At 37.6% G+C, this 20,886-nt stretch overlaps 1 protein-coding gene and 1 non-coding gene across 13 annotated transcripts in view; both read right to left on the bottom strand.

Annotated features, from left to right (window-relative positions):
- Window positions 1-20,886, bottom strand: part of SNX6 (sorting nexin 6) — a 96,652-nt gene that overhangs the window by 6,152 nt on the left and 69,614 nt on the right. For 9 of the 12 annotated variants that reach the window (XM_081547968.1, XM_081547969.1, XM_081547971.1 and 6 more), the window contains 7 exons: window positions 20,038-20,133; window positions 17,727-17,832; window positions 14,080-14,155; window positions 12,151-12,190; window positions 6,294-6,380; window positions 1,486-1,645; window positions 1,318-1,403 (listed from right to left, as the gene is read on the bottom strand). In XM_081547968.1, the coding sequence (XP_081404094.1) occupies window positions 1,318-1,403; window positions 1,486-1,645; window positions 6,294-6,380; window positions 12,151-12,190; window positions 14,080-14,155; window positions 17,727-17,832; window positions 20,038-20,133 (651 nt within the window). Of the gene's footprint in view, window positions 1-1,317; window positions 1,404-1,485; window positions 1,646-6,091; window positions 6,141-6,293; window positions 6,381-12,150; window positions 12,191-14,079; window positions 14,156-17,726; window positions 17,833-20,037; window positions 20,134-20,886 lie in introns of those variants that run through there. The other 3 variants (XM_081547977.1, XM_081547976.1, XM_081547975.1) reach the window with 1 other exon arrangement.
- On the bottom strand, window positions 14,625-14,847 carry LOC145530762 (small nucleolar RNA U3). The gene has a single exon (XR_014072059.1). It is a non-coding gene; the product is annotated as a small nucleolar RNA U3 (small nucleolar RNA).

The raw sequence follows: 20,886 nt of genomic DNA, 5'->3' as shown, positions 1-20,886 counted from the left end.
TTTTCTAAAACCAGCTTGAACATCCGGAAGTTCACGGTTCACGTATTGCTGAAGCCTGGCTTGGTCTATAACAAAATCCATGATAGTTTATAACCTCTTTATAGAAAGAACAGAAGGGAACTAAAAGTTTTTTGGTGCCACTTATTTTTACAAAATAGATTAATAAACACTGATTCACTTAATCCTGATCAACCTTTTAAATCAAAACTTAGATGAAGACATAAAAGGGAAGTTCGTACAAATTGCAAATATCAAACAATTGACAGGAAAAACTACTGTAATAGTCAAATACTACATGATCAAACCCAAGTTTCCAAAAGATCTCAATGAGCTCGGCTAAGACTAGCAAGCTAAAATTTAACAGACACACATGTGGCCTGCGATTACATTTTTAAAATAAATGCTCAGTAAATGAAAAAGTTCTAGAGATCTGGTGTACAACAACGTGAATATACTTAACACTACTCAAACTTTACATTTAAAAATGGTTAAGATGGTAAATTTTATGTTTTTTTACCACAAAAATATGAATTTGAGAGTAACATATACACACTTTTTTTTTTTTGAAAGTCACTCAGTCATGTCCAACTCTTTGTGACCCCATGGACTATATAGTCCATGGAATTCTCCAGGCCAGAATACTGGAGTGGGTAGCCTTTCCCTTCTCCAGGGGATCTTCCCAATCCAGGGATCGAACTGGAGTCTCCTGCATTGCAGGCGGATTCTTTACCAGCTGAGCCACAGGGGAACATATACACGCTACTATATATAAAACAAACAACAAGGACCTACTGTATAGTACAGGGAACTATACTCAATATTCTGTAATAACCTATAATGGAAAAGAATCTGAAAAAATATATACATATACGTATATAACTGAATCACTTTTCTGTACACCTGAAATCAACATAGCATTCTAAATCAACTATATACTTCAATAAAAAAAACATGCTGCAATAAGAAATGTGTACAATAATCATTTCACAAATGAAAAAGTGTTTCCATTTTCAGGTATAGTATTTTAAATGAGCAATGACAGTAGGGTAAAGAAAATTTATTTTTTTAACTATTTTTTAGTTAAAAAATATTTTTTATTTTTGAATTTCATTTAGTCAAAAAGTGATACTGTTTCTCCATATTAGGTACTCCAGTTTTGCAGAGCTGACCATTAGAGACACTGCAGATACTATTCTTGTTTAAATTAGATAATCTTTAAAATCCCTCTCAAGTCTAAGATTTCCTGTTTTTAAAATTAGTATAAAGTATCGTAACAGACTCATTCTTTAAACTGTTAAACCTTTAATATGACACTACCTTTGCATGCTTCAGTTCTAACTCTGCCAGTTCCACTAAATTTTTTCTGAATGCAGCAACTCTTCTTGTCTTAAAATCTATAAGTTCTGTGAACAAAAGAAATTAGGATTAACTACTTGTGTAACAGTGTAAAACATATCTGATGATTAAAGGTTAATATAAGAGTACCTTGTTTTGCAGATTCAGATATTTTTTCAAATTTCTGGCAACATAACTGTTGGGATGTTTCAGCCTGCAGAACATCTTTATTTTTTGCTCTTGCTTTATCCAGTGCTTTATTGGCATTTTCATAATCCACTAATGACCTAGATCTTCGATAGAGGAGATCCTATAAAACAGATGCTTCATGATAACATATGCTGCTTGTGTCTAGTAGCTGCTGCCAGCCTCCCTCCCCCACCCCTAACAATCATCATCGGAGCTAACACTTACACACTGAATGCCACAGGTCAGTTACTCTTCTAAATTTTTTTGGTAACAGCTTTATTGAGGTATAACTCACATCACCATATAATTCACCCATTTAAAGAGCACAATCAGTGGTTAGTATGCACACAGAGTTGTGTACCCATCACTACACTCGATTTTAGAACATCTCTGTCACCCAAAAAGAAATCTCATATCCCTTGGCAGTCACTCTCCATTTCCTCCCACAGCCCCCACCTCCAGTCATGGACAACTATTCACCTGCTGTCTCTATAGATTTGCCTGTTTTGGATATTTCATTAAAAAAGGAATCCTGGGCTTGCCTGGTGGCTCAGCGGTAAAAAATGTGCCCGCCAATGCAAGAGATACGGTTTCCCTCCCTGATCCGGGAAGATCCTACATGTCGCAAGACAACCAATCCTATGTGCCACAACTATTGAGTCTGTGCTCTCGAGCCCAGGAGCCACAACTACTGAAGCCTATGCGCTGCAGAGCCTGTGCTCTGCAACAAGAGAAACCACCACAATGAGAAGTCCGTGTACCACAAGCAGAGAGGAGCCCCAACTCGCCATAACTAGGGAAAAGCCTGTGTAGCAACAAAGACCCAGCACAACCAAATAAATACATTTCTTAAAGGAATCATTTCATATGTGGCCTTCTGTGCCTGGCTTTTATTTATTTTTTCCTTTTTTGGCTGCTTGCCTTGTGGGATCTTAGTTTTCTGACCAGGGACTGACCCTGGGCCCTCAGCAGTGAAAGAGTAGAGTCCTAACCACTGGACTGCCAGGGAACTCCCCTGTCTGGATTTTTCACTTAGTATAAAGTTTCAAATTCGTCTATTTGTAGCATGAATCAGTATTTCATACCTTTTATTGCCAAATATTTCACTGTATGGATATACCACACTGATTAATCCATTCATCAGCCAAAAGACGTGGTTTGTTTCAACTTGTTGGCTATTTCATAAAAATGCTGTTACGAACATGTGTGTTTAAGCTTTTCTGTGGACATGTTTTCATGTTTCACTTCTCTTTCATAGCTCATTATTTAGAAGTAGAATTGCAGAGTCACCTCATAACTCTATGCTGAACCTCTTGAGAAAATGCCAGACTATTTTTAAAGTGACTGCACCATTTACATTTTTCTTTTTCTTTTTTTTTTTTTTATAAATTTATTTATTTTAGTTGGGGGCTAATTACTTTACAATATTGTAATAGTTTTTGCCATACATTGACATGAATCAGCCATGGGTTTACATGTGTTCCCCTTCCTGGACCCCCCACCCACCTCCCTCCCCATCCCATCCTTCTGGATCATCCCATTGCCCCGGCCCTGAGCCCTTGTCTTGTGCATCGAACATGGAATGGTGTTCTGTTTCACATATGATAATATACATGTTTCAATGCTATTCTCCCAGAACGTCCCACCCTCACCTTCTCCCTCAGAGTCCGTAAAATTGTTCCATGCATCTGTGTCTCTTATTCTGTCTCGCATATAGGGTTATCGTTACCATCTTTCAAATTCCATATATATGCATTAGTATACTGTATTGTTGTTTTTCTTTCTGGCTTACTTCACTCTGTATAATGGGCTCCAGTTTCATCCATCTCAGTAGAACCGATTCAAATGTATTTTTTTTAATGGCTGAGTAATATTCCATTGTGTATATGTACCACAGCTTCCTTATCCATTCGTCTGCTGATGGACATCTAGGTTGCTTCCATGTCCTGGCTATTGTAAACAGTGCTGCGATGAACATTGGGGTACACGCGTCTCTTTCAATTCTGGTTTCCTCGGTGTATATGCCCAGCAGTGGGATTGCTGGGTCATATGGCAGTTCTATTCCCAGTTTTTTAAGGAATCTCCACACTGTTCTCCATAGTGGCTGTACTAGTTTGCATTCCCACCAACAGTGTAAGAGGGTTCCCTTTTCTCCACACCCTCTCCAGCATTTATTGCTTGTAGACTTTTGGATAGCAGCCATTCTGACTGGTGTGAAATGATACCTCATTGTGGTTTTGATTTGCATTTCTCTAATAATGAGTGATGTTGAGCATCTTTTCATGTGTTTGTTAGCCATCTGTATGTCTTCTTTGGAGAAATGTCCATTTACATTTTTCTACCAAAACTATATGAGGGGTCTCATTTCTCCACATTCCTGTCAACACTGTTGTCTTTTTGATTAGAGCTACCTAGTGTTCATGAACAGTCGGACACGACTGAGCGACTTCACTTTCACTTTTCACTTGCATGCACTGGACAAGGAAATGGCAATCCACTCCAGTGTTCTTGCCTGGAGAACCCCAGGGATGGGGGAGCCTGGTTGCCGTCTATGGGGTCGCACAGAATCGGACACGACTGAAGTGACTTAGCAGCAGCAGCAGTGTGTGTGAAGTGATATAACAACATGGTTTTGATGTGTACTTGGTGGCTCAAGGGCTCCCCTGATGGCTCAAATGATAAAGAATCTGCCTGGCATGCAGGCAACCTGGGTTCAGTCCCTGGATTGGGAAGATCCCCTGGGCTACTCCCTCCAGTATTCTTGCCTGGAGAATCCCCATGGACAGAGGAGCCTGACAGGCCTACAGTCCATGAGGTCACAAAGAGTCAGACACAACTGAGCGACTAACACTTTCCTTTCCTTTCCCTGATAGTTAAAAATGTTGACAGAAAGAACTGCTATCCAAAATACACAAATAACTCTTTTTTTAAACAGGTAGCTCATCAAAGACACAGAGATGGCAAATAAGCTTGTGAAAAGATGCTTCACATCAAATGTTATCAGAGAAATGCAGATTAGAACAAGATATCACTACACACCTTGTTAGAATGGCCAAAATCTACAATACTGATAATACCAATTGCTGGTGAGGATGTTAAGCAACAAGAATTCTCATTCATTCTGGTGGGAATGCAATGATATAGCCACTGTGGAAGACAGTTTGACAGAACATACTCTTATCATATGGTCTAGCAATTGCCCTCCTTGCTGTTTATTACTCAAAGGAGTTGAAAACTTATGTTCACACAAAAACCTGCACATGGATGTTTATAGCAGCTGTACTCATAACTGCCAAAACTTAGAAGCAACCGTTCAGTAAGGTTAGTGGATAAACAAACTTGATGGATAGAAGCTATTAACTGCAAAAGAGATAAGAGCTATCAAGTCCTGAAAAGCACAGAGGAAACTTAAATGCACGTTACCAAGTGAAGAAGACCCAATGTGAAAAGACCCAATGATATGTCATTTTGGAAAAGGCAAAACTACAGAGGCAATTAAAGTATCAAAAAGCGTTAGGAGAAAGGCGAATGAATAGATGGAACACAGGATTTTTGGGCAGGAAAATTATTCTGTATGATACTTATGTCACGACACACTTGTCCAAATCCACAGAATGTACAACACCAAGAGTGAAAGCTAATGTAAACTACAGTCTTTACTGTTGGGCTTCTTTCACTCAGCAAAATTATTTTGAGAGTGACCCATCTTGTGGTATATATGCATAGCTTATTCCTTTTTATTTGTTGAGCAGCCTTACCTTTTATGAATATATTACAAACAATTACATATTAAAACAATAAGTCTTCAAAAGTGAACAATTTATTTTAACCCTGCCCAATCAATGTTAAGTAGTTCATAATACACAATCTGATTTAAAACAAATTCGATATGGACAGTATATCTCCAAGTACTTAAGTCCTCAAAGTTAAAAGGATAATTTATAATTTGATGAGAAATAAAAGAAGGGTATTCAAAGCACCAGTGACCAGATAGGACTTTTCTGTACATCTTAATTCATAAATTAACACTGAATTGGAGTATCTGAGTCACCAAGATTTCAGTGCTTTTAGAAGTTTTTGTTAAACATTTTTTTGATTAGTAAGAGTTTTAGTTTTACACAAGGACAGATTTCCAAAAGGAAATTTGAGATGCTTTAAAATAAAACATATCCTTGTTTTATGACTCTCTCACTCTCAAAAGAGGGCTTCCCTGGTGGTTTAGTGGTAAAGTATCTGCCCGCGATGCAGGAGACACAGGAGATGTGGGTTCGATCCCTGGGTCAGGAAGGTCCCCTGGAGGAGGACATGGCAACCCACTCCAGTATTCTTGTTGGGAAAATCCCATGGACAGAGGAGCCTGGTGGGCTACAGTCCATGGGGTCACAGAGTGTTGGACACAACTGACACAACTGAGCAGACACCCTCAACAGAGGACTCAGACAGGCCAAATTAGGAATCCTCTAGCTGTACAACTGTTATTTGGGCGTTTTCCTTTTTGTCTTTGCAGGTATTTCACCTGGCTAAATATACTAAATTAAAAAAAACAATAAGTTCCAGACAAACTGTACCAGAAGTTAATAGAGGAGACTTTAATGTGGGGTTCCGTGATCTACAATCTATAAAAGGAGGAAAAAAAAAAAATCACACTTGAAAATATAATTTAAAATCAAGAGATAAGTCATCTTAAACCATCTTAAGACAAACAACTTCTAAAGAGATGATGGCTTTCTGTAAAGCAGTCCATTTTAAAACACAATAAATAAAGTTACCTTAGCAGCTTGGGATTCTCTTAAGTAATATTTTAAAAGGTCAGAAAGTTTGAGGTCCTCATCAGCTGACACCCGTGCTTCTATTTTCTAAAATAGGAAAAAAAAATTAAGTTTTTAATCAGTATTTACATTCTACACTCAGTACTTTCTTTCTTAATTATTGTAAAAAAATTAAAGTTATACCATACACAAAAATAAACTCAAAATGGATTAAAGATCTAAATATAAGACCAGATAGAGGAAAACACAGGCAGAACACTCTCTGACATAAATCACAGCAAGATCCTCTATGATCTAGCTCCCACAGTAATGGAAGTAAAAACAAAAATAAACACATGGGGCCTAATTAAAAGCTTTTGCACAATGAAGAAAACCATAAGCAAGGTGAAAAGGCAGCCTTCAGGATGGGAGAAAATAATAGCAAACGAAACAACTGACAAAGAATTCATCTCCAAAATATACAAGCAGCTCATGCAGGCTCAATATCAGAAAAATAAATGACCCAATCAAAAAGTGGGCCAACAGAACTAAACAGATATTTCTTCAAAAAAGACATATAGATGGCTAACAAACATGTGAAAAGATGCTCAACATCACTCATTATGAGAGAAATGCAAATCAAACCCACAATGAGGTACCATTTCACGCCAGTCAGAAAGGCTGGAGAGGGTGTGGAGAAAAGGGAACCCTCTTACATTGTTGGTAGGAATGCAAACTAGTACAGCCACTTTGGAGCACAGTGTGGAGATTCCTTAAAAAACTGGAACTAGAACTGGCATACGACCCAGCAATCCCACTGCTGGGCATACACACTGAGGAAACCAGAATTGAAAGAGACATGTGTACCCCCATGTTCACTGCAGCACTGGTTACAATAGCCAGGACATGGAAGTAACCTGGATGTCCATCGGCAGATGAATGGGTAAGGAAGTGTGGTACATATACACAATGGATTACTCAGTTATAAAAAAGAATGCATTTGAGTCAGTTCTAATGAAACTGGAGATTATACAGAGTGAAGTAAGTCAGAAAGAATACACCAATACAGTATATTAACGCATACATATGGATTTAGAAAGATGGTTAATGATGACCCTATGTGCAAGACAGCAAAAGAGACTGATGTAAAGAACAGACTTTTGGACTATGTGGGAGAAGGTGAAGGTGGGCCAACTTGGGAGATTAGTGTTGAAACATATATATTACCGTATGTAAAACAGATGACCAGTGCAAGTTCAAAGCAAAAAGCATAGCACTCAAAGCTGGTGTTCTGGGACAACTGAGGGATGGGGTGGGAAGGGAGGCGGGAGGGGGATTCAGGATGGGGGGGACACCTGTACACCCGTGGCTGATTCATGTCGATGTATGGCAAAAACCACCACAATATTGTAAAGTAATTAGCCTCCAATTAAAATAAATAAATTTTAAAAAAGAAAAAAAAATGAAGATAATAAAAAAATTAAAGTTATAAGTTAACTACAGTATCAATTCCTATTTAAGCTAAGTTTCCTTCCATTCCTTCTATGAGCCTGTTACTTGTCTTTGTATGTAACTGACTAAAGTAATAGAGGCTGGCGGTAGTAATGGACTAGGTAATTCAAACCAATCCCCCTGGTGCAGACAATCACAAAACAACATTAAAACATTAACAAAATGTGCCTGAAAATACCAAAGAGTAAAAGTAAAAAACCCAGAAAACTAAAGCGGTGTGGTTAGTCTGAGGTGACGTAAAGTGGGAAGCAGCACGTCAGACTAAAAAGATGAGAGCTCTTCATTCACTCTGGAGAGACAGAGGATAAAGAAGAATGTATTATGTCAACCAAATCTAATATGGAAACCTCATTCGGATCCTGACTCAAAGAAAGTCCACTGTAAAAAGCCACTTACAAGACAACTGGGAACATTTGTAAAACAGATATTGATGACACTAAGGAGAATCACTGATAATCATCCTACTACATTAAAATTGATTCTTAGAAAACAACAAAATTCTGTAAAGCAATTATCCTTAAATTAAAAAATAAATTTTAAAAATTGATTCTTATCTTTAAAAGAGAGAGAAATGTACACAAAGGGCAAAAACCAATAAATATGGACTTTCTGGAATAAAATAACTTTAATGTAGAAAAAGTGCCCTTTGGGCACCTCATGCGAAGGGTTGACTCACTGGAAAAGACCCTAATGCTGGGTAGGATTGGGGGTGGGAGGAGAAGGGGACGACAGAGGATGAGATGGTTGGATGGCATCACCAACTCGATGGACATGGGTTTGGGTAGACTCCGGGAGTTGGTGATGGACAGAGAGGCCTGGCGTGCTGCAGTTCAGGGGGTCGCAAAGAGTCGGACATGACTGAGCAACTGAACTGAACTGAATGTAGAAAATGTTAACATTAAGGAAATCTGTATGCAGGACAAGAAGCAACAATTAGAACTGAACATGGAGCAATGGACAGGTTCAAACTGGAAAAGGAGTACGTCAAGGCTGTATACTGTCACCCTGCTTATTTAACTTATATGCACAGTACATCATGCAAAATGCTGGGCTGGATGAATCACAAGCTGGAATCAAGATTGCTGGGAGAAATATCAACAACTTCAGATATGAAGGTGATACCACTTTAATGGCACAAAGTGAAGAGGAACTAAAGAGCCTCTTGATGAAGGTGAACAGAGGAGAGTGAAAAAGCTGGCTTAAAACTCAACATTCAAAAAACAAAGATCATGGCATCTGGCCCCATAACTTCATGGCAAATAGATGGGGAAAAAGTGGAAACAGCGTCAGATTTCGTTTTCTTGGGCTCCAAAATCACTGCAGACAGTGAATGCAGCCACAAAATTAAAAGATGCTTGCTCCTTAGAAGAATAGCTATGACAAACCAAGACAGTGTATTAAAAAGCAGAGACATCACTTTGCCAACAAAGACCTGTTTAGTCAAAGCTATGATTGTTCCAGTAGTCATGTATGGATGTGAGAGTTGGACTATAAAGAAGGCTGAGCACTGAAGAATTGATGCTTTGGAAATATGGTGCTGGAGAAGACTCTTGAGAGTCCCTTGAAATGCAAGGAGATCAAACCAGTCAATCCTAAAGGAAATCAACCCTGAATGTTCACTGGAAAGACTGATGCTAAAGCTGAAGCTCCAGTACTTTGGCCACCTGATGCAAAGAGCTGACTCACTAGAAAAGACCCTGATGCTGGGAAAGACTGATGGCAAGAGAAGGGGGCGACAGGATGAGATGGTTGGATGGCATCACGACTCAGTGGACATGCATTTGATCAAACTCCGGGAGATGGTGATGGATAGGGAAGCCTGGCTTGCTGCAGGCTCATGGGGTCACAGAGTTGGACAAGACTTAGCGACTGAATAACAACAAAAGGAAAGGAAATCTGGGTGACACATGTACAGGAATTCGTTGTACTATTCTTGCAATCTAAGTCAGAAACTGTTGTCAAAAAAAAAAAGATCCTATACATCCACCAGAACAGCTAAGGTAAAAAAAGATAACAATGTTATAACCCTGTGCAGCAGCCCAGTGCTCATTCAGTCTGGTGGGAATGTCAGCTGGCACAATCACTTTGAAGATAAATAAAAAATGGCCTTAACAGTACTCTGTCTAAAGTACCTCAAACTGGCAACTATCCAAATGCCTACCAGTAGAACAAATAATAAGGTTAGGTATATTCTTGCAATGGAAAACAATACAGCAATAAGAATGTAGGAACTATACCTACATGCAACACCACCAATGAATCTCATGTATATAACAATAATTAAAAGAAACCAGACAAAGAAAAATATATACTGCATATGTATTTATATAAGATATGAAAATAAAACTAATTTTTGCTGTTAGAAGCTACAACAGTGGTTAGTCTTGCAGGAGGTGGTGACTCAGAAGGCAGCTGAAGGGGGAGTAGGGCACCTGAATTGCTGTAATGCTCCATTTCCTGATCTGAGTATTCATTACATGGGTGTGTGAAATAATAACATTTCACTGAGCTGTATGTTTCTGTTATGTGCTTTTCCCCACATGTATAGTATACTTTAATAAAAACTTAGAAAAACTTTAAGTTTCTTTGTGGAGAAACAAACTTAACTTCCTGATATGCTAGTTGATGGTGGGTGCTTTTAAACGGGGCTCCTCTCCTGACATTAAGAAGTAGGGTGTGGGTCCTCTCTCTGAATCTGGGCTCTAAGACTGCTTGGCCAATACAGGAATGATGCCACGCCACTTTCTAGGCCCCAGCTTCCTCTTCCCATCATTTGGGATGCTCACTTTTGGAACCTCTTTACCATGCTTTGAAGAAGCCTTAGCAGCTCCATGGGAAAGCCACATGTAGGTGTTACAGCCAATGGCCCTAGCAGAAGTTCCAGCTGCTAGCCAGTTATCAACCCTCAGACACAGGAATGATAGAGCCTTCAGATGATTCCAGGCCCTGGCCTAAATAACCTTCCTGTGGAGGTACATCATGGAGCAGAGGCAACCGTCTCTGCTGCACCCTTTCTGATTTCCTGAACCAGAGTTCACTGGCTTAATCCAATGGTTGCTGTTTAAAGCTACTGATTTTAGGATGATTTGTAACACAGCCATAGTAACCAGAACACCATGCACATGCTAACAGAAATAAGACTTTGGGGTTTATCAAAATGTGCCATCTGGACCTCGGTCAAGAGAAATGCTTGCTGCAAGGAGTACAGCTGGCTGGCTGATAGCCCCAACTGCAGTATCTCTGGATCTGGAATCATGTTCATACCAAAGTTATGTTCTATCCTCCCCACCCAGCCCATTTTTGCCTGACGCAGAATTCCTCTAACGGGCAGCTCTGGCTTAGGGACTCCCCTGGGACCTGGATGAAGCTTTCTTAGAACTATGCCTAGCCAGTCCTCATTCCTCTCCCTCTCCTGTCACAGGTGCAGACCGGCACTGTCATCTGAAGGCTCCTCCTGTCTACTCCTGCTCCTTCCTTTTTGCTTTTCACAATAAATCTCTGGGCATCTAATCCCATCTTTACATCTGCTTTTGAAAGAACTGACACATAAGGCTATTTTGTGATAGATCCCTATTGTTTTCATGTAAATGCATAGACTCAAGAAAACAACTGTATCTTTCCAGAAAATGCTCACTGGTACAAACATCAAAGGCAGAATAATGGGCTATATGGACCCCAGTATAGCATTTACGTATTTAAGAACTTGTTCCTTTGGCAGAGAATATTATTTTTTTTCTACTTGTCTTCACCACACATAGCTCAATTGACAAGGTCACGATGAAACCAGACTTCTACAATGGACTAGCCACCACCAATCTTAATTAGCTAAGTACCATTAAACATTTAGTAAATATTTTCACTATTCTATCAATTTATAAAAATGTTAAATATTATCTAATGATCATAATGATTATAAATAAACACGACCCCTAAAAACCAAGACTGTATCAGTATTAAATTATTACTACAATGAATGAAAACTTCATGCAGTTATATATTTGCTTTACATTGATACAACTCACTTTTAACTCAGTATGTCATGGGGGATCAAAAACAATAATCTTGGTAAAGTTATAGTGAATCCAAGCTTTTCTTCCAGCTTACAAAACCCCCAAGAAAAAATGATTTTTTCATAAAAATAAACCCAGTTTCCTACTGAACACATTTTCTGAGCAAGAATTTGAACTTTTACACCATAACCAAAAGTGAATTTCCTGAAAAACTCATTATTTTCAACTCTAAATCTGCCTCTTCATTCTTCTGAAGTATAACTCATCTTCCTCAATAAAGTTAAACACAGTTCAACAAGTTAAACACTATTGTTTGCAGAGATTTATACTCCCAAAGGTTAATTAGTAGTACTTACTCTTGTCTTATCAAACAGTTCTGAAACTTTAAGAAAAAACCTGGAAGAGAAAAATATTTCATCATAAGCTATCTTTGAAATAATTTTCTACTGCAAATGTTCAAAGAACACACCCCAAACCATATTAATAATGAACATTCTTATCTCATTACAATAATATTTGATGATTTTTTTCACTGCAGACTTCATCTAGTTCAACAAAAATCTTTCTTTGTACAAGCACCCATATAACAGATTCCCCTTGATGTACTGTTATAGAAAATCCTCCCATTTGAAGGTAGCAGTCTAAGCCATACATTAAAAACTTTGTCTTGGGAATTCCCTGGTGGTCCAGTGGTTAAGACTTCATGCTTCTAATGCAAGGGCCTAGGTTCAATCTCTGGTCAGGGAACTAGATCCCACACGCCACAACTAAGACTCAGTGCAGCCAAATAAACATATTAAATAAATATTAAAAAAAAAAAACAACCACCTTTGTCTTGATATCCTTTAGTAATATGCCGCATAATATTAAATAAGATCTATACCTTTAAATTACTACAGAACTACAGAACAATCACATCCAAAGAACTACATTTTAAATATTTTCAAATAGAGCTGCTTTGTTTTGGAAAAACAATAGAAATGAATAGTCAATTTCTATTTGAGAATTCACTTTCACTTTTCTGGGGGTGGGTAGGGGGGCTGCACTTGCGGCTTGCAGGATGTTCCTGACCAGGGGCTGAACCGGGGCCACCTCAGTGAAAGTCCGGAGCCTGACCGCCAGGCCACCAGGAAGTCCCCACTGTCGCTTTTAACCAGAAAGTCCATCTTTCAAATGCTGATGCCAACTAGAAAAAATACCCCAATGCCAAACTATTAAAAGGCATTCTGTAAAATATGACAGACATTATATTTGGATTAGGGCATATACTATTGAAAGCTGAATTTTATGAACTTCACTTTACTAAAAAGAACTTGCTTTGACACGTTTATGTAAGATAACATACGGCAAGGTTGCCTTTTTTTCCTTCTTATCAAAGACTTAAAGAACTAACTCTTTGGGAAGGTAGCATGTTAATTAGTTAATTAGTAGGCTATGGTATCCTGCTTTGCTGAAAAATTTGATCTGACATGTCTACTGAGACAGAATATACTAGAGAAAAGTTCAAAGATGTTTAGAGATGTCTAGAGAAAGGCATGGACTATGAAAACAGTTTTTCCCCTTAAAATTTTAAAAGTATCTTTGAGCTATTTTCAACGAGAGTTAGGTTTAAACAACATTACACGAGCAACTAAGATTTATGGCTAGATTAAAACTTCAGTTCAGTTCAGTTGCTTAGTCGTGTCTGACTCTTTGCGACCTCATGGACTGCAGCACACCAGGCTTCCCTGTCCACAACCAACTCCTGGAGCTTGCTCAAACTCATGTCCATTGAGTCGATGATGCCATCCAACCATCTCATCCTCTGTCGTCCCCTTGTCTTCCTGCCTTCAATCTTTCCCAGCATCAGGGTCTTCTCCAGTGAGTCAGTTCTTTGTATCAGGTGGCCAAAGAGTAAAACTTGGCCTCCAATAAAATATATATTAATATATATATTCTAATTCTAAAACAGCATTTATTTAAAATAAACTTTATCAAAATCTAAGAACATTTTAATATAAATTCTGTTTCTCACACACACAAACTGGCAAATTTTCATCAACTAAAACACTGTAAATGTTAGAAATTATATATAATAAGGTCGATTTTTATTTCTCGGATTTAAAAAGTAAGAGAGAAAAGGAAGAGAAAAAATAACACCAACCTAAGTTTATAAAGAAGCTCTATACTGTCAATGTGTTTTGACAAAAATATTCCAAAACGCCTGCTGGGTCAGCAGTAGTGTGTGTGCCCGAGCTGCCAACAAAAATTTTGTTTTATTTAATGTTTTAAATCAGAATCCTTACTTGCATATATCTGTAGAATCCTGAGTTCCTAAAGCATATAATGAAGAACCAATTCTATTGTAATCATCTGCAGCACCTATGGAAAAAGTTTTAAGGATTTAATATATTTATTCATGGATTAAAAAATAGTTACTGAATACGTACCTGCCAAAAAATGTGTATGTAATATGAGATACCAAAGTCTAGAGAAAGAAACGACATAAACTCTAATACATTATGATGAATATGGAACTGGAAGTAGCTATAAACTACTTAAGGAGCAGGGCAAACAGATATTCCACCTGAGGATGTCAGGGAAGGATTTACAGACACTACAGCAGGAGTTGGAGCTTGCAGGGTGAGGAAATCTTTACTAGGCAAAGTGGAGGAAAGAGCATTCTAGATAAAGAGAAGGGCATAGAAAAAGACCAGGGAGACATACAAGAGCAAAGAATATTCAGAGAGACTTCTGGGTCTATAGCACAGTACAGTACAGAGGGTTATTTTTTTTAAAGTAAAACAAAAAAAATTTAAGTATTTACTTTTTTTTTTTTTTTCTTAAGGAAACCACTCAGATAGCATTCTCTCCCTCTTACTCTCCCAAAGGAGGAGGAGAACAATCATCAACAGCAAATAGCAACTGCAGAAGCAACACCACGAGCCGGCTTCATGCTCAGGAGAGAATGCTGTGTGAAGTGTTTCTCCTTCTCATGGTTTCAGGTGCTCTACATGTTCAGAGAAACTTCTAGAGTAACAAGCTATAGAAATGATCCCTGAAAGTACAGCCTTAATATTTACTATTTTAAAATAATAGTATTAAAACCATTCTATGTTAACATAATATTTAAATGAAAAATATTTAAAATCAGTGACCATGGTGACATTTAGATTTTTGCAAATCTCTTTTTTGTGTCTGGATTAATAGTCAATAGTTCCATTCTCTTATCTGCTTCTGCATTCACTCTTCTGTGACACAATATTTCTGCTCAAGTATATGGGAAAAAAAAATCTAGCTTCAAAAAGGTATCTCATTGGAAAAGCAGGAGGCATTTTACTAATATTTTCAGGTTAACTGTGGATACTCTACTCAACAAGCAGTAGTTTCCTTAAGAGTTAGTCCCATTGGGGAACCTAAAGTCCTATCAATGAAGAAGTCTGTGTACTCTATCACATTAAACTCCAATGATATGTGATATTTATCCCAAGAATATAAGATTGGTTTAGTATCTGAAAATCAATCGACATGATTAACCATATTAACAGACTAAAAAAATAAAAACCGTATGGTTATCTTAATTGTTGCAAAAAGATCATCTGACAAAATCCAACATTCATTCCCGACTTAAACCTGATAAAAGGCATCTAGGAAAAACCTATACCTAACATCACAATTCAGATGGATGCTTTCCCCACAAGATAAGGAACAAGGTCAGTCAAACTGCTTGCCCTCACCACTTCTACCAACATGGTACTAGAGGGTACATATAGTATAATGGGCCAGGAAAAGAGATAAACAGCATTCCAACTGGAACGGAAGGAGTGTAACTTTTTATTTGCAGATGACCATTTGTGTAGAAAATGCTAAGGAATCTAGAAAATAGTTAATAAAACTAATAAGTGGGTTGATTTTGAAAGGCTGCAAGATATAAGCTCAATGCTGAAAACACAATGTATTTCTATATATTGGCAAAAAAACTAGAAACTGAAATGTAAAAAACACGTTTAGAATCACATAAAAAAATAGAGATCTAACTAAAGATATATAAGAGCTTTACAAAGGAAGCTATAAAAAAATTGCTGAGAGAAGACCAAATAGAGATATACCCTATTCATGTATCAAAAGAACCAATACTTTCGAGATCTTAATCCTCCCCAATCTATATTCTACACAATCCCAATCAAAAATCCCAGCAGGCATTTTTGTAGAAGGTGACGAGCTGATTCTAAAATCCATCCGAAAAAATAAAGAACCTAGAGGGGCCAAAACAACTTTGATGAAGAATAAAGTTGAAAGACTTACACAAGAAAAGAAGTTCAATATCATCAATCACTGAAATTAAAACCACACTGGCCTAGCAGAATGGATAAAATTTAAGACTGACTTTGTTGGTGAGGATATGAAGCAGCTGGAATTCTTATACACAGCTGGTAGGAATGCAGAATGATACAATCATTTTGGAAAAATGTTTGGCAATTTTTTAAAAAAAGTTAATGATACATTTACATTTGACCCAGTCATTCTACTTCCAGGTACTACCCAAGAGAAATGAAAGCATATGTTCATACAAAGACTTACATATGTCAGCTTTATTTTGAATGGGTGAAAACTAGCAACAATCCAATTGTCCACCGACAGCTGAATAGAAAACTGTGGAATATCTATACAATGGAATACCACTCAGCAATAAAACAGAATGAACTACTGATGCATACAACAAAATGGATGAAACTAAAAATAATTTTGTTGAATTTCAAAGCCAGACCATAAAAAGTGATACTGTATGATTCCATTTATACACAACTCTAGAAAATGCAAATTAATCTACAGAGACAGAAAGCACTTTCAGCAGTGGCCTGGGGACAGGGACAGGATGGAGGAATTACAAAGGGCCACAAGAGAACTGTGTGGTGATGGACATGTCCATTATACTGTCTCTAGTGATAATGATATACATGTGTCAAAACTTATCCAATCGTAAACTTTGAACACTGCAGCTTATTGATATCAATTACACTTCAATACAGCTGTTAAAAAAAAACCATTAGTCTATCGTGTACTTAACATGATTTTGATCATTTAGAAAATACTGGTTCAATGAATCACACAGATCTTCCAAATGCAGATGCACTTCAGTATATAAAAAGTATCACACTCAGTAATATCACCATCAATCTCCTCAGATAAGTCTTTAATTACTGAAAAGCAAGCTCATGGTGACTGATAAAAGTTTTCCAGGATTCTAATAATTGCTGGAAAGCTTGATTTTTAACATTGTCAACAAACACTGCCAGTTGTCTTCCATGAAGTGTGAGGCTCATTTAATTAATTTTTGATAAAATGTCTACCAATACTCAAGTTTGCATAATAGTAGCTTGTCTGTCAGTTGTTCTTTCAAGTAAAAATGGTATTGAAAAAAAGCAGCCAGTTCAGTTGCAACTCAGTTGCTTTTCTAGAAAGAACCATCATACATCCATGTGCAAAGTGTTTTATATATACCTCCCGATCCATCACTCAGAATATTAAAAAAGTATACTCAAGGGAAGAGACTTTCAATAAGTAATAAGTTTCACTGCTTCATCAAGGACATTCTTAATTGAATTTTTAAAATTTCGAATGCACTGTGGGAAAGAATACAAGGACTATTAGTACAGTTTGGTGCCACTGCTTTGATTTGTCCTAAGACACCAGCAATTTATCCACCATGGCTTTTGCATCATTGGTGTAAATGTCAACATGGTGAAAAGGACAAAAAATCATCCTAGTATTATTATGAAAATAGTTTTGATCTCACAGACTTGCTTAAAAGGGCCTTGAGATCAAAGCTTCATAGACCATAGTTTGAAAATTACTGCCCTGTATCAAGACTTTTACAAACTGTAAACAACACAGTAACTTGATAATTATTCCATTAAACAATGTAAACTTGAGCCACAGAGAAAAACCTTACTTTTGTGGGATCTTGTCATCCTATCAGATTTAGCAGATGCATCCTTAACTCGGTTATGATATTCTAAAAGGAATGTTCGTTCATGCTCAAAGAAATCATCTACATCCTATGGGATCAAAAGAAAATAAGAGCTTTTTTCACTTATTTGCTTTAATCTAACATGTAAATCACTTTGCTACCCTTATGGTCATAAAAGATCATCATTAAACAGCATAGCTATCCTCTGATAATCAGCCATTGTATTGATTTCACCACCAAATTCAAACTTCAAAAACATGTGTTTCTCTATCAAGTAAGAAGTCTTCTACAGTTCTACAGCAGAAGGCTTATGGTCCCATATGGTCCAAGGTCCCATGTTATATTCCAACCTATTCCAGCTTGCACTCTTCCACTACAATCCTGCTTCTCTAACACATTTATTTCCTCCAGTGGGAGCGATCAATTTCTTTTGAGAAAAAAAGGAAAAAAAAAAGCCTGGCAGAAAAGTAGAAATCTGCTTCTCTTGGCCTGTTATGCATTTTATGGACCATTCCTGAATGCTGCCAACCCTTAGTCATGGGCCCTCTCTGATTGCTTTGGGGAATCTGGCCAAATTAACCATCTTGGAGCAATTTTCGTATTAAAAACTGTTTTCAAGCTTTTTTGGAACAAAGCTAGAAATACATTAAAACTAAAAACAATGAACTAATTTCCTCCCTTCTAAAACAGCAACTGTTAACTGAAAAAGCACCAGCTGAAATGATGTAACTTGAGACCCATATTAACAGAACATAGTAGCAAAAGTTAGACAAAATGAGACTTAAAATCTGTTAATTCATGTGTACTAGTTTTCTTAACCGGAAAAATAGAGATAAAACTAACTTGTAGAGTTGTAGTGAAGATTAATGAAATGTGGGCTATCAAACACCACACTGCAAATGGTCAAAAAAATGTCAGCTATTACTTTAATAAAATTATCAAACTTGTAATCAACACAGTGGTTTATAATCAATGTTAATCAAAAAGTTCAACATAAGCAGCATCAAAATGGAAATAATCTGGGAAAAACAAAAACAAAAACAAATCAGCCCGAATCTTTTTTTGGTCTCACTGCATGGTTTGTGGGATCTTAGTTTCTTGACCAGGGATTGAACTAAGGCGCTCCACAGTGAAAGTGCTGAATTCAAACCACTAGACTGCCAGGGAATTCCCATGTCAACTCTTTATTAAAGTAGCCACAGGACATGCACTATAACATATCAACTGACCTGTCTCTACAAAACCAAAGTATAAATCAAATAGTACTTTACACCCAAGTTTTAGTGTAGATATATTTATAAAAACAGGCAATGATGATAAAGCATTATTTATTACTTTATTATTATTTGCTTAATAATATTATTATTGGAGTACAATATACCATCATATGATTCTATATAAACTTTGAAAATACATTCTGCAATAAACATTTTTCTCTTAATATTTTAATGGTAAGAGTTTTCAGAAAAATCAATTCTTGTACCATTTTCAGACCATCATAAGAAAAATCTAGGTGTTATCTAGGTAATTATAAGTATATGCATACCTATCGTCTCATTATTTCTAAATCTAACTCAGTCTTTCTAACAATCCTGCAGCTAGGTAGCATTACTAACCACGTTTTCAAAATGGGAAAGCTGAGATTTAGAGAAAAAGTGACTTTTCTCAAGGTCACGTAGCTACTATGAGACAAAACCAAAACTTCAACTGAGCTCTTCTAACTTCAAATCTGAACCCAAGTCTGCCCCTAACATTTGTAAAGCCAAGGCTAAGTGTACAAACCAAGGCAGCCCCTCAGTGCCCAACCCTGTGACTCTGTGAGGCACCCAGAGGGACCTCCCATGCCGGACAGTCACGCCATCCTGCTCACCGCTCTTCTTCCCTGTGCTGTCCCTCTACTCCCTGACTGCCTGTGGCGGACAGACCACCAGTAGCACGGTCTACTCACCAGCACATGAATTCAAGGAGGAAGGCCAGGCGGGACTTGAAGGCAGGCTCGGAATTTGGGCAAGAAAATGTGGGGAGAATGGTCTGGTTTGGAGGACAGGGGTGTGGGCTCTGGGTTGGCAAATCCCCTTGGAGTTGCAGACCTATCATCCCTTAGAGAAAGGAGCTCTCTGAAGAGGGGAACTCAGGGCAAGGGGCCCGGTTTCCCACGCCTAAGAAGTCTACTATCCAAACTTCTCTTTCATTCCAATATAACTGCCTACACATCAGAAAATCTCAAAGTATCTCCCTCGTAAAAGAAGTAAATTCCCAAAGCAGTATCTCTGTTAACCAAATAGTGTCTTACCTTTACTCCAGAAACAATTACTCCATCTGCTGATTTAACCATGTTTTTAAAGAAATCTTCAAGTTTCTCTTTTTTATTTTTTCCTCGCACACTCAACTGAAAGAAAAGTAAATTTGTTAGTATTTCTTTTAAGATTACAAATGAGAAGTTAATACCTCCTTTATTCTCTGTCATCAAAACAGCAATCTCAAAAGGACTCCAGTTTTTAAACTTAATAAAGTGGCAATTTTGTTATGTATGATCAGTGATTTTCAAATTCTAGGAACTTAAAGGAGTCTGGCCTCACCGCCAAAGATTCAGGTTCAGCTGATCTACAGTAAAGCTCAAAAGGGAAAGTGTTAGCTGCTCAGTCGTGTTTGACCCTTTATGACCCTACGGACTGTAGCCTGCCAGGCTCCTCTGTCCACGGAATTTTCCAGGCAAGGATACTGGACTGGATTGCCAGTCCCTTCTCCAGGGGATCTTCCCAATCCAGGGATCAAACCTGGGTCTCCTACATTGCAGGCAGTCTTTACTGCTGAGCCACCAGGGAAGCCCCTCCAAATTGTGTAAGTATAGTTGATAATTATGCTCTAAGGAATCCTTTCATCATACTTTGTCAAACACTACTACATCATATAAAGTCAACTAAAAATTCACTCAGGAGTTTCTCTGAACATGTAAAATTTATTAGAGTAGAATATACCATCATATGATTCTATAGAAACTCTGAAAACATATTTTGCAAATTTTTCACTCTGAACTCCTCCAAATCTCATCTCCTGAACTATTTTGGGGTCAGCAACTCACAAGGCAAAGGACACAAAAGATGACTCTGAATGGTATGAATAGTATGTATCCAAAGGCAAA

This window comes from Giraffa tippelskirchi, chromosome 12, assembly GCF_054371585.1.
Source record: "Giraffa tippelskirchi isolate mGirTip1 chromosome 12, T2T-mGirTip1v1.2.pri, whole genome shotgun sequence".
NCBI classification, from domain to species: domain Eukaryota; kingdom Metazoa; phylum Chordata; class Mammalia; order Artiodactyla; family Giraffidae; genus Giraffa; species Giraffa tippelskirchi.
Note: the sequence above shows the minus strand (reverse complement) of the source record. Positions and strands in the feature narration are given on the sequence as shown.